Here is a 25,383-nt window from a genome sequence, read left to right on the forward strand (position 1 = left end):
CCCCTAAATTACGTATCTAGACTTCTTATATAGCTAGGGTGTTCCTTTCCCTTTAATTTTACGAACTATTCGTAATTTAAATATGCGGAGGTTTGTATATTTTTCTAAGTCGTATAGGATAAATCGATAGACCCCTCGATTACGAAGAGTGTCTATTTTAATAAGATCTAATCCCTTATACGGCTTTTTAATAGTTATAATTACGCCTTTTTTATATAGTTTAACCGCTAGCTCGAAATCGGCTTTCTCTTTTATTATATAAAAGGTATTAATTACCTCGTTACTAATAATAAATTGCCGCATTAGGGCTTACTATCGTAGTTTTTTGCGACGTCTTACCGGTAGTATTAGTGCCCTTTTAGTAATATCCTCTTCCTCGTCGTCTATTAATACTACTACGACGATTTCGTTAAGGATAATTTCTTATGCCTCTGCTGCGGGTTATATAGTTTCCCCTAGCTCTTTTTCTTTTTATAAGTTAGAAATCACCTCGTTAAGATCTATATAGTACGGTCTAACTACTATAATTAACATTTTGAGTAATTAGTTACGATTTCTTATAACTATATAAGAGCGCTCGTTAACGGAAATTAACTTATATAGCCTAGTTTACTATTAAGTAATTTCGCGCTATACTCGTATATCTAAATTTAATAATATATCTAAATTATCCCCTATATTGGGCCTATTGCGCGTAATAATTACCTCGTTAACTTACCTTTTTATATTTACTTTGCGCAGTACCCGTATTACTTTTTTAACTACTCGGGCTCGTTAGCTTATACTTAGTAACGGTAGCGAGGCTAAGGTCGTTCTTAAATATACTCTAAATACTAATAGCGTTAGTATAAGTCCGTTAGGCCTTATAGTATTATTATAGTATTTAAGTGCTATTTAGAGGTATTCGTCGTTAGTAAAATCCGGATTTTCCTCTTTAATAATTCTAAACGCCCTTTTTAACTACTAGTATGCCCTCTCTACCTTTCTAATACTATAGTACGCTTTAATAGGTACGACTTTTAGCTATATACTATAGGCCGTCGTATTATCCCTAAATTTTACTAACTTAAAGCTAGTACTAGCGTCGGTTCTAATACTATTTAGCGGTCCCTAGTATATATCGATCTAGCTTTTTTATAGGGCTACCTATACTATCTTTACTTATAGATCCTAGAAAAATTGCCCTACTTAAAAAGATATAACTACGTCGATTATATATAGTACTAGCCGACTATTTAAGTAGAAAATATTAACGACGATTTCCTAGTTAAAGTTAAGCTTATTACGTAATTTAAACTTAAATCTGCGTGGGCTCTGCGCATTTATTTAGTATTAATAATATACTTTTATTAACTACTCTAGCGCCCCTATTTCGATATTATTATTACTTAATTACTTTAAGAGGTTATATAGCCTCGTGACCGACGGGTACCCGAATCTCTAGTATAGTCTTCTAAGCTCACTTTCCGTTAAGTAATTAATCGACTTCGTATTATTAGTAAGCTTTATAAACGCATACCCCTATCGTCGTTCGACTACCTCGAAGTACTTATTATTAGAGATTCTGTTCCTCATATTATTAAATATAATACCTAGTCGATCTATATTTTTTAGATATAGGAGAAATAGGGTATTAATAAGTAAAATATAAAACGTTATCGTTCCGAAGTACGTCTCTATTTCTACTATACCTAGGGCGACGATTTCCTTACCTAGGCTAAAACTAATCTTTATAATACCCACTGTTAATATATTAAGCGTTACTAGTGCGATCTTTTATAGCGCCTAGAATTGCCCTTTTCCTCTAGTTAACTATTACGATACCTTAGTATTTAGGATAATCCTATAGAAATTATCTAGGCCGTACCTTTTGCTCGTATAGAATACTTATACGAGCTTAGTATTTAAGGGATCTAGGTAGTATAAAAAGGACCCCTCTAGCTACCCCTAGATTTATTTAGTACTATGTTCCTTTTCTTTAAATATTAAGAGAGATAGCGTCTTCTCCTTAATTATTAAAAAAATAGGCTTCGGCCTTATTAAATTTACCCTTTTAGCCGCCTCTCTATCCGTTATCTAAGGGACCTTCTCTTATTATTTATAAATAAAAGCCTACTTATTAAGAGCTTCCGTTACCCTCTATTTATTTAGCCTCGTATATCCTCTAGAGGCTAACGGGGCAAAAAAAGAGTAGTTAATATCGTCGATTTCGTTATAATCTAATTTATTAATATAGGGGGTAAGATCTTCCTTATCTTCCGAATCTCCTATAGGGGGTATATACTTTAGGCTACTACTTTAGCTACTATCGCTAGGTTCTATACCCCCGGATCTGCCCTTATATATAATAAAGAATTAGTTAAACCGACGAGGGCTAGTTTTACTATTTACTACCCTCGACTTTTTATATTATTCGTATAATTTAGTACGCTCTTCCTCAGAGTAGTTACTTAACTAATATCTATCTTTTTTATAAATATAGTATTACTTTTTTTATTACCCTATTTATAAGTTAAATCTCTACCTATTTAACGAATCTGGGCCTCCTTATTAGCAATTACTATATCTAGCCTCTTTTCTTTTCTTATTATACGTTTAATTAACTTAATATTATTAATAAGGGCCGTTATATGCTTAGAGATAGGTTTAGTACGGCATTCTTATTTTAATATTAAAGCTAGATCTTAGCCTTAAGTAGAGCGTCTCGTAGTCTTTGGGTACTTAGTATAGGGTAATCTTTACTTTTAGTATATACTAAACTATAGTATAAAGATATCTAACTTTCCGCTCGTTTATCCCCTTATTTAGCTAGGCTTTTACTAGCTTATCGATTTAATTAATAAGCTCTTCGAGGATCTCTACTTACGATTTGCCCTCTATTATCCTAGCTATAGATATAAAAGAAATTACTCGTAGCTTAGATAGGAGCTCTAGGTTCTTATTATAAGTCTCGAAGTAGCTTCGGATTACGTTAATTATACTAAGAAAGTCGTTTTAATCGAGATTACGTACCGCTTCGTAGTAGTAATTAGAGGCTTTGCTTATGAGTACGATATTAATTACCGAATAATACTAGTATTCCCTAATTCCGACTTTTTCGTAGTAATTATAAAATATCGTTAGGGTTTTTTATAAGACCTTATACTTCCCCCTAGAGTACAATTTCTTTTTTAAGAAGATCTTTTTAAGGTCTATAAATTACCTTATATTCGCTACTAGATTTTTAGTATCTATATATAAACCCTGCGTCGCTACGTACTATTAATAACTTCGGGTCGTTTACTTCCTTTTTTATTAGCTAATTAGCGCCGAATTTCGCATTAGTAGTAATAATAAGTTATAAATCGAAATAGGCAGAATTATCGATTATCGTATTTTTAGTACTATATTTTGCCCCGGTATATCCTTTTGTAACGATAGATTTCCGTTAGTAATTATAGGGAGGAAATCTAGGTCGTTTACTTTTTTTTTAAATTCGTTAAAGCGATTATACGCTCTATCGACCTATGCCTAGTTCTATAGTACGAATTCCTCTTTTATAATTATTACTATTAGTATTTTATATAGCTCTTATAATTATAATTACGTTAGTAATACCCCTTACTTATAAAAGAATTTATTAACTACTTTTGCGATTCCTAAGCTTGCGCTCGCGAACTATTTATTTAGCTAGTAGTTAAGGTTATTTACGATCTCGTAGAATAGGGGTTGCCCCTATAGCCCCTTTTTTTCGTAAACCTTAGTTAAATAGATTAATGCTACGTTAATTTACTTACCGTTAGGCTAATCCGCGATTCTATATATTTACGTCCCCTAATAGTCTAAGTTAATATTTACTTATTTATAAGGGATTAGGATTCTATTTAGGATCGGGTTCCGTCCTCTTCTTTTTTACCCTAACTCGCTAAGGGTCGTGCTCTAGCTTATGCCCATATTAGTAATCGCTAATATATTTAATCTTAACGGGGATATATTTAATCCGCGCGTAGGTTATAGTAAATCCGTACTTTTACTACTTAACGAATTTATTAAGGTCTAGGAGATTCTTACTTCCTCTTGCCGTCTTACTATTACTTTCGTTTTTACTATTTCTAGCGATTATTACTACTCTTTTAGATTATTAACTATCGTACTTACTAAGATCCTCCTTTTTGTTTAGTAAAAAAGGGTAGGTTTTAGTAGTTCCTTTTAATAATAGTAGCGGTAGACGTTTATATTATTATAAAAAGATATAGTAATTAGTCTTAGGATCTTTATTAGTTACTAATTTCCGCTATCCCGTATACTTCTAGCCTCCTAAGCCTCGTGCTTTTTATAATCTCTAAATAGCTTCCTTATTTAATTTCCGAGATCCGTAATTCTCTTAGCTCGATACCGTTAGGACCTCTAAATCCCCTCCTCCCTTATTAAACCGTCCCTTATACTATATTCCTAAATAATACCTAGGGGGTAGTTAAGAGAGCTATAAGGAGGTTATTTAGATCGCGGGCTTAAGGTCGTACCTATAAAATCCTCGTAGTAATAGACTTTTTTATATACTATAGATCTCTTAGCTTAATAACTTTTATAAGGTTACCTTCGCTACTAAATAAGAATATTTACGTTTAGAGATCCCCTTTTTTAATCGCACGGTACTCTTTTATACCGTACTTTTACTAATTTAACTAGTTAATTTCTAATCGCAGGCCGGCTATAAAAAAATCGTTTAATAAAAAAGCTACTCGGGGCAATAGTAAAAGGCTAGTTACTTAAGTAGTTCCGTTAATTAACGTAGTTTAACGTAATAAACGTCGACCTCTCGTAAGTAATAAAGGGCTATAATTACTTAATTCCGTATAGTATTCGAGAATTACCTCCTTTTTTATCTATTTCTATAAGGTTAATTAGTATAAATCTCTTATCCCGTATAGTATTAAGAGGTCGTCTCTTTTATATAGCGAGATACCTTACCGATCTATAATAATAAAGTTTAATTACTAATTAGTATTAGTATCCTTATTATAGGGTAGTTAGTTCGAACCGTAATTAATAAAGAGATTAATTAAACTATATAAATATCTGCGTAGTAAGTATAAAAAGGAGGTTCTAACCGTAGGTTAGGCTAGCTACGATAATCGTAAATAGGGCCCCTAATTGGCCCCTGCGCAGTCGGCTGTATGCCGCGGTCGAATTAGACTTCTAATCCGACAGGATGTTGAAACCTGCGTTGTTAATACATGCCTACAAGAACCGACGACGTTAGTTGGCTGATCCGCGAATTCCGGGACGACAAAGGTACGATAATCTGGACTCACGTAATTTCCACCAATAATTTCTCCCTTCATATTGACATGGACCATGTCACTCGCTTTCATCAGACCAAAATGGCGAGCAAGACTAGAAACATCAAAACATGGTAAGAAAGCTGTGTTGTAGGTCGCTGAGAATGGTGCAACTTACGGGTTGATCCAAAAAGTTTCAGGGTCGACCGGGTCACGAATCGAGATGTGACCCGCCGTACCTTCAACATATCCCTTGCGAGCGATCACTCGAAAGGCACCGGCCATACGTTCCAGCATCCATTTGCGTTCTTGATACGGATCTGGGAATTTGGGAATGCCCTTGATAGGAGCACTTCTGCCAATGGTTGCACCGGTTCCATCAATAGTTGACAAGCCATCCATGAATGTGTCTTCGACCCTTGGGCGGAGTGCTTGCATCTCGGTGCCTCGATGTTCTGTTACCGAGGCTCGCGTTTGGATGGACTGCAATACGGTGGTAGTTGTAGCCATTTTCAATATGTTCAAGGCAAAAGATTTGACTCCTCTGAATATTGGAAGTGTTATGAATTCAATTCTGTATAGTTTGACTGAGAAATCGTCAATTTCGAGACAGCTGTGACACCGACTGGATCGATCCTGATATCGTTCTGGGCCTCTTGTGAAAGCACCATGTCAGGGGCTCCAACTACCGTTGCGATCCCCCAAAATCCGAACCCAGGGAGGCGAACCGACCAGCTGGAACCATGCAAGACATTTGCCCTGCGCATCACTGCAAGAGATCCCGAATCATTCCAGCCACCTGGAACTACTAGCCCGGGCAGCTGACAGCGACGCCCTATCTTGACGCCATCTTCAGCCCAAATTGGCTAAGGTGGATCCTGTCGGAGTCTCTTTCCCCATGACATTCTTGCGGGCGTTGTCTTATCGCAGCGCGAAACAATGATTGACAACTTCGGAATTACTCAACACTTGTCTGCTCATTGTCCCAGTCAATCTCGTATCTTGTATTCTTACTTTAGCTGTAGGTACATGAGCGTAATAGCATTGAGAAGTTAGTCGAGATTAGACAACGCCATCGCAAGATGTGATTTGTTCCTTCGGTCATCTTGAGACGTCGTCCCTATAGGGAAGGAAACGACGAAGACAGTACCATTACAGAAGAGACGGGATCTGTCCAGCGACTCTTCTTTGCATTCGAATACAAATCGACGGTTTCCTCGGACACAATGCTTTCCTCGCCAGTCCATCTGCTGGGGCTGGCACGGCACAGCGCATCGTCACCACGGTCACTTGGATACATCTAAACTTTTTATCTTTATACTCCATCTTTCAGCTACATCATGTCTACATTCTGCATCACGCCTACAGCTGCTTCAACCCAAGGCCCCTTGGGCCGTGGTCTTGGACTCTGCTCCGGACAACGGGAACCCGACTACAATCTCTTGCAGCCCTTCGAAGCCATGCCAGAGGAGATATCTGGTTCAACCGTATGGGTAAAGGAGGAGCTGAGTCAAAATAGTGGGCGCTGGCTTTATCGTTTTACCGAAGATCAGGTAGAACACATCATTGCTGCCGTCCGCAATATCGAAAACCGAGGCTTTCAACTCTCTGAAGTCGACAAGGCAACCTTCGAGCTCCCTAGCCCCTTTGTGGACTTTCTATACAGAATCCGAGACCGACTGATCAACGGGATCGGCTTCGTCGTGCTACGTGGTCTTCCCGTCGAATCTTGGACAACCCGACAAGCCTCGATCGCGTACCTAGGCATCGGTTCCTACATCGGCCGCCGATTGAGCCAAAATCGTCAGGGACACATGCTCGGACATATCAAAGACCTTTCTGAAGGCAAAGAAGTCAACGGGGAAGGCAGAATCTACCGTACGCAGAAAGCTCAGACGTATCACACGGATGACAGCGACATCGTGGGTCTGCTTTGCCTTCACCAAGCGATGGAAGGCGGAGAGTCACAGGTAGTCTCCAGCCACAGCATCTACAACACTCTCAGACGAGAAAGACCAGATGTGCTACGCCAATTATGCCTGCCACACTGGTTCTATGATAGAAAGGGGGAGACGAGCGAGGGAGAAAAGGGGTGGATGCGTACTCCGTGCTATTACTATTACAAGGAGAAGCTCAGCATGAAGTGGGACTCTTACTATGTCGGAGCGCTACAACGCTTCTGGGATGCTGGGCTTCTTCCACAGTACACAGATGCCCAGCGTGAGGCGATCCAGGTGATGGAGGAGATGTGCCGCCGACTATCGTTGGAAATGACGCTGCAGCAGGGCGATATCCAATTTGTCGCCAACACTCATAACCTTCATGCGCGATCTACGTACAAGGATGATAACGATGTCACGAAGAAACGCTGGTTACAGAGACTTTGGCTTGCTACCTCAGAAGAGGAGGGCGGATGGCCATTGCCGTTTGCTGATAGTCGGTATGCTAAAAGAGGGGGTGTTCAAGTTAACGATACTCCTGAGTCGTATCCAACAGAGGCTGAGTAGGCAATAGCTACGCGTATTCTAGTTCTAAAGGACTAGAGAGTGAAGCTCTTCAGCAATAAAATATCTGTGAAGTCCGGTATTGGAAGAGAAAATTGTGTATGATATGTCATAAGAATAAGATTTCTTATCATAGGTTCTTTAATCTTCACGGCGCTCCTTTGCGCGGTATTTTTTCTCTTCTCGGAATCAGGCGACACCTTGCCTCGTCGTAGTCTAATCCGGATGAGGTGATCGCGATCATTAGTCACCTAGCTTGCAACAAGGTTTAAGGACCGCACTGTGTTCGGAACACAAATTCGCGCAAACCTTCACCTTGAACACGTACCTAAACAGTGCTTAGCGGGGTAAGCTTTCCGTGATAACACCGTATCCATCAAGAGGCCCTGCTTATCTCGACACGGTCCGAGAAAGGTGTGGTGTCTTGCCGCAAATTCCCGGTATGCCATCTGCGCCATGCCCAACTTCTCCTCACATTCAATCAAAGTCTCCGAGTGCTGACCTTGCATTCACGGGTGGGCATTACCCCGGAATTTCTACCGCAGGCGCCTTGATGAGGAGCCCGTCCGAGCCAGCCACCGGCGATCCGCTTCCGAGCATGACCCCACGATGCCGCCGCCTAAATCGGGACAGCGGTCGATGACCTTTACCGGGTACGTTTTGGAGAATGTCTCGGACCACTTTGACATGGGTGTGGACTGACTTGTGCGCGATTCATTGGGCGACAACAGGTGCTGGACCTGCAAGAGGCGCAAGGTGAAGTGTGATGAGAGGTCTTCTGGTTGTGGGAACTGCGAGAAGATGAAGATCCCTTGCGAAGGCTACGGCATTAGGCTTCAGTGGATCAACGTTTCGAACCCATTTCTTGAGCAGGAGAAGCCTGGCAGTAGCAGTAATGGCAGAGGGAGAATACGGATTGGTAGGATTCTCATCCCATTACTTACCCTTTCTGCCCCCATGTCCTGGTATTAGTGGCTGATGCACATTTGGGGCCCTTTACAGGCCGTGATACAGGGCCAGAATATCAGATGAGAGACATTGACTCCTTCTTGGCATCCCTTGAAGAAGCACCAAACTCAAAGGGCATCATACAAGAAGGTCCTTTCTCTCTTTTTCAAGCCCATGACGGTAGTCACGAATCTGGCCAGAGTCACGACTTAGGAAGTCCCGATATTGCAGCCTCGGACTGCTCATTGGTCACCAATGCTCATCACAGCTCAGAATCAACACGGTCCCAGAAGGACGCAACGACCTCACCTATCTACACTGACTGCGCAAGCTCAAGTCCTTCATTCTCGACAGCACGAGAGGACGGATCTCCAAATCAGATTGGGCTCGATGTGGAGCTCATCAGAACCTCGGAGGATGACCATGCCACACCAGAATTCCAGCTCCAGGAAGAGTTCAACTCTTCGCTGGGCGACATTGCAGACCTATTAGAAGACTCAGTCGAGTTGTTGCCGATGCAGCCGCAAAATAACATTTCATCCATGAGACTACCGAGACGAATATCTACCAGCATATCAGGCGACGCAGTCATCGATAGACTTATGCATCACTACGTGGAGAACATCGCGAGCCTACTCCAGCCCATTCCACATCCCCAGAATCCTTATCGAAAGCTCTACGTCCCGGCAGCTCTCCAGGCAATATCGGAATGGCTGCCGAAAGCAAAAATGGCCACACCTACCGTTTCTTCAGTCATTTTTCACTCCCTTATAGCATCATCTGCTTTCCATCTCGGCAATTGTGGTCCCGAGCAGGCGAAATACCTTGCCCTCGGGTCACAGCATCGCCAAGTAGCGCTGCATTGCTTACAGTCCGCCATCAACCCCGCCATGGCAACATCGGAATACAAGCTTCTCATGGTGGCCATGTTATCAATGGTGACCATTAGCAACGTGAGTTCCTTATTCCATTCCCCAAATGTGATGTGTGAAGTATGCTGAGCTTTATCACACAGTTCACGACAGGCAGTGATGCCGACTTTGTGGTCCACCTTCAAGGCACAAAACAGCTGCGGAAAACGCGAAGGCGATGGAAAGTCATCAGCAGAGCCACGCGGCAACTGAATGAAATTAGCGACTTTCTCTACCTCCTCACTCGCACGGTCTCATTCTCCTTCACGCCAGGGCCTTGGCCATCAGAGGACGCAGAGGATATAGACGAACCAATCGCCTCGCAGGCAGAGCCCGACAGCTGCTTCGGTTACATGTACGGGATCACACCCGCCATCGCTGTGGATATCGAGGAGACCTGCCGACTGGCGGAGTATCTCCTCTGGTACGAAGGCACCGAAGAGCCCATCCCAGAGGGACTGCTCGAGGCCTGCGAGAGTCTTGGCGATCGATTATGCAACTGGTCTCTAGACCTCGAAGACGTCCGCCAAGCAATGAACCAGGACGCCGAAACCCTGGAAATCTTTCAACACCACGCTGATGCGTGGCACTTGGCTGCAGTCATTTACTACCACCGACGCATCCAAAAATGTCACAGTGAAAACCACCAGCAGCTCCTCGCCGAAATCGCCGAACACATGCACGCCGTCGAGGACATCAAAACGCGGTCGAAGTCCACAAAGACCAACTTCATGGCGCCCATAACGTGGCCTGCCTTTGTAGCTTCGTGCGACGCCAGCGATCGCGGACCGTGGGAGCACTGGTGGGAGAGGATCAAGTGCTACCGGGTCGCCAACAGCCGGACGCAGTGGAAGGTGGTTCAGCGTTTGTGGGAGAGACGGGATGAACTAGAGCAAGCGGGCGTTGATACGTTTGATTGGATTCAAGCGTTTAAAGACTTTGGGATTGCTTTGTTTCCAATCTGATTGTGAGATTATGCTGGCGCAAGGCATGGGATAGGGATTATTGGCGCTTTGATGATACTCCTTTAGACTTCTGAACTCTGTACATCAAGTTGAGAATTTGTTCACCTCGGCTACTAGTTGCAACTCGCTAGTTTGATAGCCCGACTTCGACCTACCTACAAGTACCTTAGTCTCACCAGCTCTTCTCCCATCCTCTCTCGGAGCCCAGATCTTGAGCCCGTTGAGCTACCCCAATGCAAGTCAACGGAATGCAATGCCGTCGCCGCACGCAGCTAAGTGAGGAGAGCTTCAGGCCGCGGGCCGAGCATCGTCCTCCTCCCCCGCATTCTCCAAGTGACATCACGATCCCAACCAAGACAAACCAAGACGAACCAAGCAAACAATCCGTCTTTTCTCCGCTCCGCCGATCCCTCAACACATTGATCTACTGCAATCAAGGCAAATGCTACCCAATCCCAGAACTTCCCTCACATCACCACGTGGGTCCGTTGTCAGTGCGGCCAACGTTCCGCTCACCTTGGTCGAAATAAGCAACGCGGGGTAGGTAGACTCCCGCCCTCGGGCATGGATATTTGACCTTGCGGACGTTTTCCGGAACGGAGAGTAGCCGCACCCCCTCCTCTCCATTGGATGTTTCAATCTGCCGAGCTTCTTCGCCGATGGGGCTTACACTCACACGTACCCCAGCCGCTGACGACGGGAACCTTTGGCAACCTGTTTGGGTTGTGTGGGCTGCGTCCGAACCACGGAGAGATACCCGAAGGTTTATATTCAGGTCATAGGGCGCGAAAATGGAGGTTGATCGCACTCGTTCCATGTGATTGTGATTGTGATTGCACTCGACCAACTTTCAACCTTCATCGACTTGCGGAGCCTGAAGCTCTAGTGAATGTTGGCACCCTCCGACACCTAGCTCAAGGCCAACACAGAAGGCGATCCAGCATTGCCACGATGGACTCCTCGTACGCTTCGCGCCACGAGAAACTTGAAATCTCAGAGCTCGAAAATGGAGAGCATGAGACTGTCACGAAGAAGGGGGAGATTGAGCGGATCGATGCAATAGCTACGGCGCAAGGCACAACGCTAGCTTCCTTTGCGCATCTGGATGAAAAGAAGATCCTGCGAAAGGTGAGGGTCTCATTCCCATTACCATCGTCAATGCATGGAGACTGACTGTTGAACTTCCAGATGGACATTCGACTCATCCCGATGCTGGCTTTACTCTACCTACTCTCATTCCTGGATCGCAAGTTTCCATCCTTCCTTTCCTTTTGAGACTTATGACTGACAGCCCGGCCAGGTGGAAACATCGGAAACGCCAAGATCGAAGGACTCCAAGAAGATTTGGGAATGACGGCCGATCAATACAACTGGTGCCTCACCGTCTTCTTCTTCACCTACGCCGCGTTCGAGGTCCCGAGCAACCTGTTGCTGAAGAAGCTCCGCCCGAGCGTGTGGCTGCCGACCATCATGGTCGCGTGGGGCCTCGTCATGACCTTGATGGGCATCGTGAAGAACTACCACGGCCTATTGATAGCTCGCATCTTTCTCGGAGTGACGGAGGCCGGACTATTTCCCGGTGTCGCAGTAAGTATTCTCTATGTTACATGTTTCTATCAATTATCATTTCGGTCGGCGCGAGTGACAGTGTTAGCTGATATATGATTAGTACTACTTGACGATGTGGTACTGCCGCCACGAAATCCAGCTTCGCCAAGCCATGTTCTTCTCGGCGGCTTCCATCGCTGGTGCCTTTAGCGGTCTCCTCGCGTTCGCGATTTCCAAGATGGACGGCATCGGTGGGCTGGAGGGATGGCGCTGGATCTTCATCCTTGAGGGTATCGTGACCGTCCTCGTTGCCGTCATGGCGTTCTTTGCACTCCACGACTTCCCTGAGACGGCCAAGTTCTTGACTGAGGAGGAGCGAGCGTTTATTGTCTTCCGACTGAAATACCAGGGCCAGGTGCAGAGCAAGCAGGAAAACCGCGTGCAAGTTGCCGAAGCGGAGGAGTTTAAGTGGAAATACGTCGTGGACGCGTTTACTGATTGGCAGATTTGGATCAACATCTTTGTGTACTGGGGTGTAAGGCTTCCTTTGACCACTATCACCGATGTATGGATGCTGACATTGGGTACTAGATTGTATGCCCGCTCTACGGAATCAGCCTATTCCTCCCGACCATCATCCGAAACCTAAACTACACGTCCAGCACGGCGCAGCTGATGACTGTACCGATTTATATCACGGCTGCAATTCTCGCCGTTATTGTGGCGTATATATCAGACAGGGTGGGCAAGAGAAGCCCCTTCATCGTCGGATTCTTGTGCATGATGATTGTTGGATTCTCGATGTTAGTAGCCTATCGTGTTCTTCTCAGAGAGCTTCATGACTGACCAACCCACTACGCAGGTGCATATCAAGCTCGAACCCCAAAGTGGTCTATGGAGGCGTCTTCATAGCTGCTTGTTCCATCTACCCCGCCTTCCCAGGAGTCATCAGCTGGCTCTCGAACAACCTCGCCGGTAGTTACAAACGAAGCGCAGGAATGGCGCTCCAGATCGGCGTGGGAAACCTCGGTGGCGTAAGATACTCCCGTCTCAATATGATGTATGGATTGATGAGAGCAAAAGTGCTAACTTTGAGGAGGCCATGGCATCCAACTTTTACCGCCAAAAGGATGGCCCACGATATATCCTAGGCCACGCCCTCGAGCTCGGGTTCATATCGGTCGGTATCATCGCAGCACTGATTCTCATCTTCAGCTACATTGGCATTAACAAGAAGCGCGACCGGAAGATGGCGGCTGGGGAGGACAGCAAGTTTACTGCAGAGGAGCTGTCTGGACAGGGTGATCGAGCCGTAACTTTCCGGTACATGTGGTAGCGGCAGATGTTGATGGAGATGTCGTAATCTACGCCAAGGTACTCAATGGAACGAGATATGAGAAACTACTTATACGTGGTGAATGGTGACATAAGAGCCTCAGAAATGCTGGATGGTCTCATGGCAATAGACGACCGCACCTCTCAGGCTCTGGGAGGCAGCTCGTATGTCCTACCGACAGGGTGTCGTTACTGGGAGCCCATACGATTAGAAACCGCTCTCATTGCAAGTTTGACTCGTGCGCGATATGACTGATTCCGGAGAGGGCAGGGTCCGAGTGGGGCCGTAGTGAGGGCCGGGACTCGGGAACACCGCGCCTAACCCCGGCGGGCAATACGGCAAGGGTTCAAGAAATGAACACTGTATGTATTGTAGCAATCCCAGTCTTGAGGCAGCGGCTGTCTGTGGCGGAGAATTTTGAGAACGGCACATTATCCCAGGCTTTGTTCATCTGAACTTAGCAAGTTATGCTTACTTTCAACTACCCTCGCATCTTTCACCCTGAGCCTGCGACAGGGCTCTCATCGCGTGTTTTCTCATCTCATCGACGTCTCACTCAACTCATTTCTTTTTTTTTCTCATTCCAATGGAAACGTATTTAAATTGCCTTTCAAACACCACAAGTGTGAATAGATTGAGACATCTTGGCATGATAAGGACTAGGCGTCCAAATTTACCAATGTTATTCAGTCATGTGCAAAGGGGACCACCAAGAGATGTGTGATCGAAACAGTTAACTCAACGCGATCGACCAAACAGGCCAATGATGGACATGCAGAACGATACTGCCGGTGTCATTATGAGTAATCTGCAGGCCAAGTGGAACGTTGATGTTACTGCTTACTCTCCAATGCCAGCTCACGCAAACTGTCCTTCCAGGCGCACTAAGGTCTGGTGGGCGGAACGCCGGGGTTCACAGGTGCGGGGCAACCGAATCCGCCCGTCTCACTTGCCCCCGGACTCGGCAGCCCGAGCCCAGCGCAACTTCCCCCGGTCAACTGTCTTCTTTCCCAACAACGTGGCCTGCTACCGTGTCCTTCGGGTGTCATTTGCGACCTCTCTTGTTGACCCTCACATTCTGTGCTTTTGTCTTCTTTCTATCTCGAGCACTACGATAAATACCAGCTGGCCCATCACTGTAGGTGCCTGGCTCGGATCGCTCAGCGGAATATCAACTGCTTCCTTCTCAACCCAACACTACAGACATCATGGCCGCTGCTCTAGACGCCGTCCTCGCCAAGTACACCGCCTCTGGCCAAGACACAAACGACAAGCTGCTGGGCGCCTCATTCATCGTCATTAACAAAGATGGTCAGACTTCTTCCGGTCGTGTTCCTCAGACCTCCCCATCTGATGACAGCCACAGAAACCCTATATAGCAACGCAGCAGGTCGCCTTGATTTTCCCACCGAGGCGCGCCCTTGGGAACTCAACACGTTCACCTACGTAGCATCACTCACCAAGGCCATCACTTCCACCGCCGTCATGCAGCTAGTCGAGCAGGGCAAGCTCCGGCTCGACGACGACATGCGCAAGATTGTACCTGAGCTAGGAGACATGCAGATCCTCCGCGGCTTCGACGAAGACGAGAAGCCTATCCTAGAGGACAACATCACGCCTATCACACTCAGGTACCAGGATCATTGGAAAATGCCACTTGACTGCTCTGGGTGACATACTGACGTAGACCGCCCAGAATGCTTCTAACCCACACCGTGGGCCTGGGCTACGACTTGATGCCAGAACTCCAGAAATGGTCCAAATCCATCGGCCGCACCGTGACAAACCTCTCAGGTACGCTCGAAGGCTTCAAAACACCCCTCTTCTTCGTCCCAGGAGAAGGGTGGTACTACGGCACGGCTACCGACTGGGCAGGCCAGGCCTTGGAGCGCGTCACAGGCACATCCTTGGGCGCCTACCTCGCCGAGCACATTTTTGGCCCGCTCGGTATGAAAGACACGGGTTTCTGGCCGGACAAGATGCCCCACGTCGCCGAACGGACCGCCGCATTCCAGATCCGCGGCAGCGACGGATCGTCTCTTAGTCCGGGATCTAGTCCGCGCAACGTCGGTCCCAACGCAATTGATAGCGGCGGCGCAGGTCTATGGACTACAGCGCAGGACTACAGCATCTTCCTCTCTGCTTTGCTAAATAACACGCTTGTGAAGAAGGAGACGGTGGACGAGATGTTCCGGCCGCAGCTTGACGAGCGACAGGCGAGACAATTCGAGAAGCTCACGGCTGAATGGGGCGGATCGCTGGCGGTGGAGTTTGAGCTGGATATGGAGCTGAATCACGGGCTGGTTGGGTGTATCAACATGCGTGACGTGCCCGGGAAGCGCAAGAAGGGGAGTCTGCAATGGAGCGGCATGTGTAACAGTCACTGGTGGTTGGATCCGGAGACGGGCGTTGCTGGGGTGCTTCTTGTTCAGTCGCAGCCTCATGCTGATCCGGTTGTGACGAGGCTGTATGATGATTTGGAGCGGGCTGTCTACGGCGAGCTTCTCAAGAGATCGTAGGCTTGTGATGCCAGGTCTATGCACTATGCCAGAAGTACCTGCGATTCGTATCATGAGGCAGCCTCGTCGGGCATCTCCATAGACTCGAGTACACTCTCCAAAACCTTCCTGCACTGCCTTCTATAGCGATACGCCATAATCTGATTCCTCGTCGCCTCGGCCTCCTCCATCTCGAACTCGGACTGGTCCAGCCGTTCGAGCTCCTGCAGCACTTTGTGCTGTATGATGCCGATCGTCTGGAACAGCAAGGGCTGCGTGGCCGCGGGGACCCGTCCAGTCAAGATCATCCTCAACCTCTCCAGATCTGCCTCGCTCCCATCGTCGTCATTACTACCCTCCGGCACCGGAATCATCTCGCTCCGCTGCTCAGCCGTCGTCTGCGCGAGAACCAGCTCCCACACCATGACATCCTGCACATGCCGAAACGGAGGCAAGATCGCGTCCCCATCGACATCGCTAAGCAGTTGTCCATATCGCGCGGCCACAGAGCTCGGATCAGACACGGGCCTCAGAGAAATCAAATAATCCTTGGTCTTGTTGATCCCGGATGCTGCTGCCCCGGCGCCATCACCACCTTTCTCCGCCGCAGCCTCGGCGCCGCCACCGCGCTTCTGGACATGGACGTAGTCGTTGTGCAAGACCTCCGATTCGGGGATGGTGAAGCCGTACGCCAGCATGAGTTCGGCGTTGGTCTTGGTGGTGCCGTAGTTATTGAAAACTTGTGCGCCGGGGGCGTACGTGTCCAGCGTGCGCAGGCCGACCGTAGCCTCCTCATCCCTCACAGCGTCATCGGACGTCTCCCACGCGATCCTGGCAGTCGGGCTATGGTTCCCCACGTCAAACAGGGGCATCAGCAGAGAAAAGTCATCGACGGCGCAGCCCTCCGGCAGCGAGAGGGTGTGCTGCCTGTGGGCGGGGATGACGAGGGACGGGCGGAAGCTCCGACTGGTGAAGATGCAGTAGGCCCAGTTGTAGAGGAGGCGGGTGTAGTCGTGCCTGGCCGGGTGGTCGCCGAAGGCGGCGAGGGCGTGTTTGTGTTCGGCCTTGAGGCGGGACTTGATCTCGGCGATGGCGACGTGGGCGTTTGTGTCTTCGAGGAGCTCGATGTCGTCTGTGGGCCAGAGGGGCGGTAGGGCCCAGGCGGCGAGGTTCGTTGGCTGGGGGAGGGTCTTGATGTAGGGGTGCCAGAAGGAGGATGGGCCTTGAAGGTATTGCTTGATGAGGAAGAAGCGGCTGATGACGTGCGGTGGGACGGATTCGAGGAACGAGGAAGGGAATGCTTGGGAGTGAGAGTCGTGATGGAAGCCTGGGTTGGGTGTGGTGGTGGCGTTGAGGTAGGAGAGGGTCAGGGCCAGGGGACAGGTGACGACGGTGTCGCCCGGGTTGACGCCGGCGCCGTCGGGGGAGACGCGGAAGGAGTTTCCGGTGTTGGGGTCGTTGTAGACGTCGACTGACGGGTGGAGGGCGGCTCCGTGAGACTTTGCCCAGCCGACTAGCTCATCCATCGTGGCTGGCTGGGCAGGCTTGGTGTGCACGTGGAGGGGGTGAGTGGAGATGTGAGTGAGTGAATAGCTTTTTGTATGAGTATGAGTGTGTGAGTGTGATTGTGTGGATGAGAGTGAAGATGTGAACGAATGAGTTTGTGAGAGTGAACGTGATAGTGACAGGGTGTGAGCTAAAATAGCCTCTTCACGTTTTTGGCGCCGGCAATGCGAGTAATTCGATGTCCGGGCCTAAGCTCAAGGCACAGATCTTGGAACTCTGGACCCTTCTTGAGTTAGCTCGTTCTTCAGCAGATTAGATTGACTGGTTCTCAATCATCGGGCAGGCAAATGGTGTGCTGGTGTGTGTGGTTCACGTTCAGACTTTTTTTTTGGGCGTTTTCTTCAGCTTCGGCGTAAGGGTCCCCGGTGTGTGCGGGGTTCAAAAATGAAAAGCTCGGTGAAGGTGGGGGTGTGTGAGGTCAGGTAAAGTGTTCCTCACCGAGAACTTGGACACTAGTCATAGTGGCGTCAATAGAGAGGGAAAATCGGTGGGGATCGACGATCAGCCGTTTCCCATCGAATGATGTGGCTTTCTCTGACATGGGACCAGCGATGAAGAGACGCAGGTCCGTACGGCCATCCCTGCGTATCGTTCGTCTGATGGTTGCGCTGGACAAACCTTCATCAACGGCACACACTGGTGTTGGTGAGATGGGTCATGTCGTTGATGACTATACGTAGTCCGGTAGTGTGGTCAGCCTTGGGTGTTGCATTTCCACTCCAGAGACTCATCTAGATTCATACCCCATGAGCTTGCCGATCTTCGGAGCAAGCAAGGCTGATGTCGTACTGGTAGAACAGGCGACAAAAGTGCTCGCCAAGTAGTGTAGCTGAGGTCTAAGAGAACCCCAGCCTCGCAGCTTTCATACGCAAATTGTAGAGGCTTCTGGTTGAGGATCATTTGCCTAGTGTTACGCCCGTCATCGTTCCTTCGTACTTGATGACAATCCCACGAAAGGTAACTAAGATTCAAAACAAGGCTTATGCTATCCCCAATCTCTCTGATGTCTTCCCTTCTTCGTTCTGGACCCTTTCCCGCCATAACTCGGGATATCATACACAGCCTTAATACCACACCCAGAACCTACGAGAACATTTCACTCATCCCACGACCCATACCCACACTATCATCACCCATCAAGCGGCTTCTGCGCAGCAAGAGTATGAAAATGCACATACGAATGCACACTCCGATCCAACAAATCCCTCCTCACCTCAATCAGAAAAACCTCCACCTCCTCAGGCGTCCACCCCAGACCCCTCGTAAACGGCCCAATCGTAATAGCGTGCAACCCATCATAGATCGCCGCGCGGCAGTACTCCCCAATCTTCTTCAGGTCGTCGTCCTTCGCCCAGGGCCCAACGGGCACCTTCTTCACCTCGTGCGCCAGGTTGACGAAGCCCGCGGCCGCGACGTGCGCGGGGTATAGTTCGGCCGCGTTCATCTTGACATCGAGCTTGGCGAGTGCTTCTTTGATGTTGGCGACCATTTTTACGGGGGCAAAGGTTGGGGGCATGGTGTTGTCGTCGCACCCGTAGACCCAGCGCATTTCTTGGAGTTCGATCCATCCGCCTGGTTTTGTGACGCTGGTGGGTGTTAGTCCATGTGAGAGAGTATCTGCTTATTCCGTGTTTGTGTTTGGTATGTCCGGTAGACCGGGGCATCGTCACGGGCCATCCGTTGGAGACGGCTAGGGCTTACCGGTATGCTTCGGCGAACAGCTCCGGCCACTTTTTGATGGAGGGGGCCATGTTGCGGAGGTGGACAAAGTCAAAGTGGTTGTCCGGGTAGACCCATTCCACCTCGGCGTCGTCGACCATGAACCGGACGTTGGGCGGCACGAACTCGGGCTGGATCGGGCTCAGGTCCACGCCGATGATTTCGGCCTCGGGGTACTCGTCGCCCACTATTCATATGCATTAGTCCGTCATTCTGCTGCCCGAGATCACCTCCACCCACGGAAGAGATGTGACGAGAGTGAGCGGTACGCACTATCAATAGCCCATATCCCCGTCCCCGTCCCAACATCGATAATCCGCTGCGGATTCTTCAGCGGCGCGCTGTGCAGCTGCCCGCCGCAGAGGTGGACGACCATGGTATGCTTCATGTCCTCGCGCTCCTGCTCGTCATCGTCATTGGGGAAGTGGTACTGGCCCTCCTTGTAGCGGTGGTACCGCCGCCGGTTCTCGAAGCTGTAGTCGCGCACGTGGGAGGCCAGCGACGTCGACGCCCGCGAGGAGCCGGACTCGGTCCCGCTTGCGTAGCCGTCGTCTGGGCCTGGCGAGGTCGGGTCGGGGGTTAGTTCTGGGGCTGGGGTGAGGTGATCGTCGGCTGGGATCGGGGTACCAGGGGCTGCTGATGCTGGTGCTGGTGCTGATGTTGTGGTGGAGCTGTGAGCATCGTGAGGGTGCGATGCAGTGGGGGGCGCGGTGGGTGCGGCGGGTGCGGCGGGTGCAGTACCTGTTGTTGAAGATGTTGCTGGCGGTTGCGCTGGTGTTGATATCGCAGGGGAGGGATCCGAGGCGTCTTTGGGTGCCGCTGATGCGGCTGGGCTGTCTGCCATTGTCTTGCGGTAGAACTCTGCAGTTCTTCAACCACAAAGCGCGAAAGGAAGACGGTGAGTTGAGATGGCGTGAGATGCGTCAATGGAAGGGAGCTCGGGAGGAGCTTCTGAGAAACTGTGGAATGGACGCATGGGTAATCCCCGAGGCGGGGGGAACTAGACCGAGGAGAACCGCGGATACCTTTACTACGGTATGGATAGCTTATAAGTAAGCATATGGTCTTGTTAATGGGCCTCGATCCGGAATAGACGGGAGTCTGCGGTTGCAAACTTGGACGCCCTTGGAGACCGTGGACGGGGTCTTTGAGGTCTCGAGGGGGCAGACTACTGGCGCCATCGCCCACTACTTTTTCTTTACAATCGAATCATAAATGCCGAAACCAGACAACCATGTCGCCGCCATTAACAGCCGAGGAAAGCCCAGGGGCACTAACCCCCACCAGTCTTCACCGTGAATGATGAAGCTAGCCCAGAGACGATGCGACGTAAGGTCGTTGAGTGTAGAGTAAGGTAGAACATAAATCTAAATGCTCCCTGCATCAATCCCTTTAAGTTTCCCTGCATGAGTTGTCTCCTTCTCGTATCCGTACCTGTACGGAGCCGCACAGCAGCACAATGGAAGCCTTCAAACTCACCCTCTCGGACGGCAAGACCGTCTCCGGGCTCCACAGCATCCCGTCCCCCACGGCCTCCAACCCGCTCCGCCCGGCTCACCCTCCCCTCATCGTCGGCCTCCACGGCGGCACCTACTCGGGTGCCTACTTCGACGTCGACGACACCTACACCGCCCGCCACACCAGCGCAGCGACTGGCGTGCCCTTCGTCGCCCTCGACCGCCAGGGGTACAACGATACCTCCCCCGTCGGCGAGCACATCCCCTCGTCCTCCTCCTTTTACGAGGAATGGGGCACCACGCTCCACCGCGACATCCTCCCGGCCCTCTGGGATAAATTCGCCGTGCCGAACGGATGCACCTCCATCGCGCTGCACTGCCACTCCCTCGGTGCGCCAGGCGCGTGCGTCGCAGCGGCGCTCTGGTCCGAAGAGACATCCCCCGCCTACCCACTCGCCGCCCTCACCATCTCAGGCTTCGGCAACGCAGTCAAAAACTGCCGCACAGGGGACTTCACGCCGGTAGATGATCCCCCTCCGTCACACGTGCACTTCCCGCAAGCGGCCAAGGATGCGCTCATGTTCCCGCCGGGTACGGCGGACCCGGCGATGCTGACGCACACGGCGCGCCTGGACCGCCCGATGCCGTACCGCGAGATGGCGGATTTGCGCGGGAAGTGGCTGGCGAACTGGGAGGAAAAGTTTGCGGGGCGGATTACGGTGCCGGTGTTGATCGGGCTTGCGGGGCGGGACGGGCTGTGGTTGTCGAGGGAGGAGGATGTGAGGGAGTATGCTGCGGCGTTTAGGAAGAGTCGAAGAGTGGAGGGGAGCGTGATTCCGGGGGCGCCGCATAATATCGAGATGAGTTATTGGTCTCAAGGGTGGTATGCGCGTGTGTTTGGGTTTGCGATGGAGGGGGCGGCGTCTTTGGCGATTGGTGACGGTGGTGGACAGGGTGATGACTTTGGGAAGCATTGAAGTCTGTGTGCTAGGAGAGAGTGCTTCAAAAGAGGATGGCATGGCGCTCTGGTGTGTTGTTGACTTTGTTTGGTGTGACGTGAATGGGTGAATGGGATGAACAATCTTCAAGGTACTTTTGAAGAAAAACACGACATACACGAAACAAGTAGGATATCACACATGCCTCCTTGATAAGGTATCTTCAAATTTACGCGCCGGCTTGGCCGTTCCCATGTGCGAACACAATGATACGCTCAATCCAGTGGTACAGATGATGAACCATTGGTCGTGTCGAAGCATAGGATGAACTATTCACTATTCTCGTAGAATCTAGAAGCCGCCTTGAAAATTAAGACTCTGATCTAAGTATGTTTCCACTGACTTACAGTTTGAATATCGAATTGTGACTAGCCATGGCTAATTCGGATACCCAAAATCCCTGACGTACACCTAACCGGATGCTTTCATAGACAGTCGGCAAGGCCATTGGGAATCTGCGCTCTCTTAAGTCTATCGGGTTTGGTCCAGACAGCGCATTGATTGTCTCCATTTCAAACACCGAGAACCCGCTCGATCGAAAAGTTCTCGTTATATGATTAGCGCTACCAAGAAACATTCCTTGACCCAGATGTTTCGGCCAATGAAGCCAAAATAGAGGCATACCGGTATTTTCATCACTGATCGGTAGTGGGCCTTTCTTGCTCATGTTGCAGCATGGAAACGCCTGCAAACCACCTCCCTTATACGTACCAGCTTTTCGTGGGAAAGTTAACAAAAGTTGAAAGGCGAAAACACTGTAAGGATGACCAAAGATCGTTACCATGACTTGGAAAGGGCGGTACTCTAGTTGTAGCTGGCGCTGACGTATCCCATCGCAAAGGGCCAACTCAAGCTCTTGACAAAGACGCCCGAATCTTGGCTTGTGATGCATAGATGGGGGCCGAGCCGTCGCGCTGTCAATCCCGCACCACTTGAGTGCCCTGGCATGGACGTTCTAGAACATCGACGCAAAGAGCAGGGCACGGAGCGAAATTGATGGACGACATGATCTGAGAAAAAATCGGAACCTCGTGTTGCTTTAGCCCAGATGATTCGTCACCTAGGTGCGCATCAATCGTATGATCCTGAGAACAGTGAGCCCTGAAGTCTGCACCATAAACCATGCGAAACTTGGTCCGGTACATCGCGGTGATGACGCTGCTGTGGATCTAGCAGCATAAGACCTGTCTGAAAATATCTCTCTCACCGTGATTTTGAGCAGAATAAACGTCACGCAAGGGCAGTCAGAAAGATCGGAAAAGTCGAGAGATCCTCTCAACTTCCCTAATAAGCACTTGCGACAGCGGATCGCGGGGTCGATGGGATGGAGAACCGTTGCGAAAGTTGCCCGGGGCAGGAATAGCACGCTGGCGGTGGAACCCAGGTGTCCCATGTCTGGGGTACTTGAAGAACCATCTTCAAGGCGTCGTGCCATGCTTTCCAAAGGCCAGGGAGTCCTCAAATTCCCGAACGCCATGAGAGAATCTGTCGGCGATGATAGATCAACTTGATCAATGATTTGTAAGGCTTTTGATGCGGTTCTCTGATGTCGTCGACACGAATTCAAGGAGGAACTCCTGCGAGACCTCTAAACGACCTGCATGACCCCCGCAACCACCGTGGCCCTTGTACCCGTTATACCTGGGAGCCAAAACTAGCCGCTTCCAAACTTGACGGGGCGCCGAGAATAGCGTCGTGGGCCGTGGTCTGTTTGGCATGGGCAAGCTAACGATTGGGGTACAGGTTGGGGTCGAGTTAAGCTGGCCCTCGCATCATTCTCCACCTCGGTGTGCTGGAATAAGGTGTCTATTATTGCAACGTTTGACATGGTCAATGGAAGAGATGGCGCTTGAAAATAGTACTGTAATTCATCGACTTGATGGCCAAAGTCGCAGAACTTAGTAGGGTAGCTAGCCAGAAGGGCATGTCATGTCGACCACAGCCAAGGGACTCTCTGTCGTTCTCCATGACGCTGTTCCCCGAAGAGGGGCAATTCCGGTGTCGGACTGTGGCAGGTATCGGTGATGTTCATCTGCTTCTCGTCAATCTCGGATTGGCAGAAGGAAGAGGGTGTGCTTGGTCGAAATGGCTGCTGGCAGCCGCATGTCGGCTTCATGTAAGATGAAAAATCTGTACGAGGCGCGTGGTCATTTCTACCTTTCAACTGTCTGTTCTTCCAGCTCAATGTTGGTGGGTGGTATAGCCCAGTAGGAATGAGTTCCTAGATTCCTCGTAACTCGATGACGGCGCCCCCCACGGCTGATAAAGTCGAACTTCAGTGGTTTGAAGATGGCTATATGCTCACCGACTATTTATGTCCGTGGGCGAGGCAGCGCTTGGATTGCAGCGATGATTTTGAGGATGTATGAGATGAGATGCGGTGTGGTGGTGCTGCTTGTGGGAGGTGTGTCCCGCCGTGGTGGCTCGTGTCGCCATGGTGGTGTACTATTGGCGTGCCATGGGTTTGTTGCTTCACGCGGCGTTTGTTGTTCTCGCTGCTGTTATTTTTGCATATGAAAGAGAAGGTTGTAGGAGAAACATACACCTTTGGTGTTTGGAGTAAGGTACTCACTCAAGTGTTCATCGAGATCAGATCAGGTGGTGGAGGTTGGCGGTGTTGACATTGCACTTGAGGAAGCATCTCCGTGAACCTGAAAGTTAAGGTAACAGCAAGTGGGGTGGTGGCACAGTGGCGTAAGGTATCGGACAGTACGTACTTGCATCAGCCAACCTAAGACGGGGAGGAGGTATCACCAAGTCTCCCAGGCACTTCAACTCTCACCAGCTTGGGGAGATATTGAAAGGTACAGATGCAGTGTCGAAGTAAGCGGAGGAATTAACCATGAGGGCTCGATAGTTCAAATACAAGAGCAAGGCTATGGTTTGAACGTTGAACAAGCCTACGCCTCGGACTTCTGGTAACATGCTCATGTGCCTTGCCTTACCTACCTTACTGTACCTAATGTTAGGTAAGGTACCTTAGGTAACGCTAGGTGCTGCAGTACTCGGAGGTGAGAGAAGTGGTGTAACTGTGGCTTTCAACGTGGAGTACCAAACGGCACTTCAAGAGGAAAATACGGTAAACGGACGAGGCACCAAGTAAGCCACTTTGAATAGAGGTTGACAAGAAGGCAGGGACGTAAAGTCTAGCTGGTAAGCCCCGTCATGCTAAATTCCCTTTACAACAGGAAGGTATCTTGAGGTAGACGACAGGGTGGGTGTTTCCCCCCACAGCCAGGGCATCTTACCCATGTCAACGTGCTTTCTCCCACGCGGGGTGTCGCCCCTGTCTTCATGCATCACCTGCGAGTTGAGATTTTGAGATGGTGTCCTTCGGTGTCTCCCCATACCTGCTTGAGGAAGAAACTGGAAGTCGAGTACCTTCTTAAGGCACCTTACTTTAAATACGTACCGAATCTGGCCTGACGTTGCGTGACCTCACGGTGACCGTTCGCGGACGGCCCCACTTGGCCGCTACCCGTCCGAACGTACCGGTCGGGGAAGAGCCACTGCATGCTCCTTCCTGGTCCTACCTTACCTTCCATGTCACCTTTTGTGCTTAGGTAGGTACCTATTCATGCAGGGCACCCTCCTTCTCCTTCCTTCTCTTGATACCATAAGGTACTCTGCCATTCGCATGACTGTGCCTCTCGTTCTACTCGCTTGTTACAT

General features: G+C 49.4%; 10 protein-coding genes across 10 annotated transcripts; 4 read left to right on the plus strand and 6 right to left on the minus strand.

Annotated features, from left to right (window-relative positions):
* Positions 1 to 1,521: 1,521 nt before the first annotated feature.
* CLUP02_16018 (uncharacterized protein) lies at positions 1,522 to 1,755 on the minus strand (the record flags this gene model as incomplete). Its single annotated transcript, XM_049294942.1, has 1 exon — positions 1,522 to 1,755. A coding segment is annotated over one exon (234 nt), but the record flags the coding sequence as incomplete, so codon positions are not given.
* A 3,423-nt stretch (positions 1,756 to 5,178) lies between these two features.
* CLUP02_16019 (L-fuculose-phosphate aldolase) lies at positions 5,179 to 6,028 on the minus strand (the record flags this gene model as incomplete). The annotated part of the gene is made up of 4 exons (XM_049294943.1): positions 5,179 to 5,220; positions 5,295 to 5,376; positions 5,440 to 5,805; positions 5,850 to 6,028. 4 exons carry the CDS (start codon positions 6,026 to 6,028, stop codon positions 5,179 to 5,181), a joined length of 669 nt encoding a protein of 222 aa, XP_049152090.1.
* A 573-nt stretch (positions 6,029 to 6,601) lies between these two features.
* Positions 6,602 to 10,589, plus strand: CLUP02_16020 (taurine catabolism dioxygenase TauD; the record flags this gene model as incomplete). Its single annotated transcript, XM_049294944.1, has 5 exons — positions 6,602 to 7,701; positions 8,311 to 8,418; positions 8,497 to 8,651; positions 8,768 to 9,666; positions 9,729 to 10,589. The coding sequence occupies 5 exons, from the start codon at positions 6,602 to 6,604 to the stop codon at positions 10,587 to 10,589; spliced, it is 3,123 nt and encodes a 1,040-aa protein (XP_049152091.1).
* Positions 10,590 to 11,540: 951 nt separating this feature from the next.
* On the plus strand, positions 11,541 to 13,473 carry CLUP02_16021 (major facilitator superfamily transporter; the record flags this gene model as incomplete). The annotated part of the gene is made up of 6 exons (XM_049294945.1): positions 11,541 to 11,717; positions 11,913 to 12,176; positions 12,259 to 12,672; positions 12,729 to 12,940; positions 13,000 to 13,171; positions 13,237 to 13,473. 6 exons carry the CDS (start codon positions 11,541 to 11,543, stop codon positions 13,471 to 13,473), a joined length of 1,476 nt encoding a protein of 491 aa, XP_049152092.1.
* Positions 13,474 to 14,236: 763 nt separating this feature from the next.
* On the plus strand, positions 14,237 to 15,992 carry CLUP02_16022 (beta-lactamase; the record flags this gene model as incomplete). Its single annotated transcript, XM_049294946.1, has 4 exons — positions 14,237 to 14,504; positions 14,677 to 14,784; positions 14,840 to 15,104; positions 15,170 to 15,992. 4 exons carry the CDS (start codon positions 14,237 to 14,239, stop codon positions 15,990 to 15,992), a joined length of 1,464 nt encoding a protein of 487 aa, XP_049152093.1.
* A 50-nt stretch (positions 15,993 to 16,042) lies between these two features.
* CLUP02_16023 (SET domain-containing protein) lies at positions 16,043 to 17,497 on the minus strand (the record flags this gene model as incomplete). Its single annotated transcript, XM_049294947.1, has 1 exon — positions 16,043 to 17,497. One exon carries the CDS (start codon positions 17,495 to 17,497, stop codon positions 16,043 to 16,045), a length of 1,455 nt encoding a protein of 484 aa, XP_049152094.1.
* Positions 17,498 to 18,666: 1,169 nt separating this feature from the next.
* CLUP02_16024 (TAM domain methyltransferase) lies at positions 18,667 to 20,100 on the minus strand (the record flags this gene model as incomplete). Its single annotated transcript, XM_049294948.1, has 3 exons — positions 18,667 to 19,123; positions 19,239 to 19,443; positions 19,530 to 20,100. 3 exons carry the CDS (start codon positions 20,098 to 20,100, stop codon positions 18,667 to 18,669), a joined length of 1,233 nt encoding a protein of 410 aa, XP_049152095.1.
* Positions 20,101 to 20,715: 615 nt separating this feature from the next.
* On the plus strand, positions 20,716 to 21,690 carry CLUP02_16025 (uncharacterized protein; the record flags this gene model as incomplete). The annotated part of the gene is made up of 1 exon (XM_049294949.1): positions 20,716 to 21,690. One exon carries the CDS (start codon positions 20,716 to 20,718, stop codon positions 21,688 to 21,690), a length of 975 nt encoding a protein of 324 aa, XP_049152096.1.
* A 190-nt stretch (positions 21,691 to 21,880) lies between these two features.
* On the minus strand, positions 21,881 to 24,147 carry CLUP02_16026 (uncharacterized protein; the record flags this gene model as incomplete). Its single annotated transcript, XM_049294950.1, has 10 exons — positions 21,881 to 21,980; positions 22,059 to 22,256; positions 22,351 to 22,369; positions 22,423 to 22,666; positions 22,740 to 22,880; positions 22,919 to 23,254; positions 23,353 to 23,418; positions 23,495 to 23,586; positions 23,683 to 23,891; positions 24,017 to 24,147. 10 exons carry the CDS (start codon positions 24,145 to 24,147, stop codon positions 21,881 to 21,883), a joined length of 1,536 nt encoding a protein of 511 aa, XP_049152097.1.
* A 153-nt stretch (positions 24,148 to 24,300) lies between these two features.
* On the minus strand, positions 24,301 to 25,226 carry CLUP02_16027 (uncharacterized protein; the record flags this gene model as incomplete). Its single annotated transcript, XM_049294951.1, has 6 exons — positions 24,301 to 24,339; positions 24,400 to 24,427; positions 24,494 to 24,664; positions 24,717 to 24,861; positions 24,960 to 25,061; positions 25,124 to 25,226. 6 exons carry the CDS (start codon positions 25,224 to 25,226, stop codon positions 24,301 to 24,303), a joined length of 588 nt encoding a protein of 195 aa, XP_049152098.1.
* Positions 25,227 to 25,383: the final 157 nt, after the last annotated feature.

This window comes from Colletotrichum lupini, chromosome 9 (assembly GCF_023278565.1).
Source record: "Colletotrichum lupini chromosome 9, complete sequence".
Classification (NCBI taxonomy): Eukaryota; Fungi; Ascomycota; class Sordariomycetes; order Glomerellales; family Glomerellaceae; genus Colletotrichum; species Colletotrichum lupini.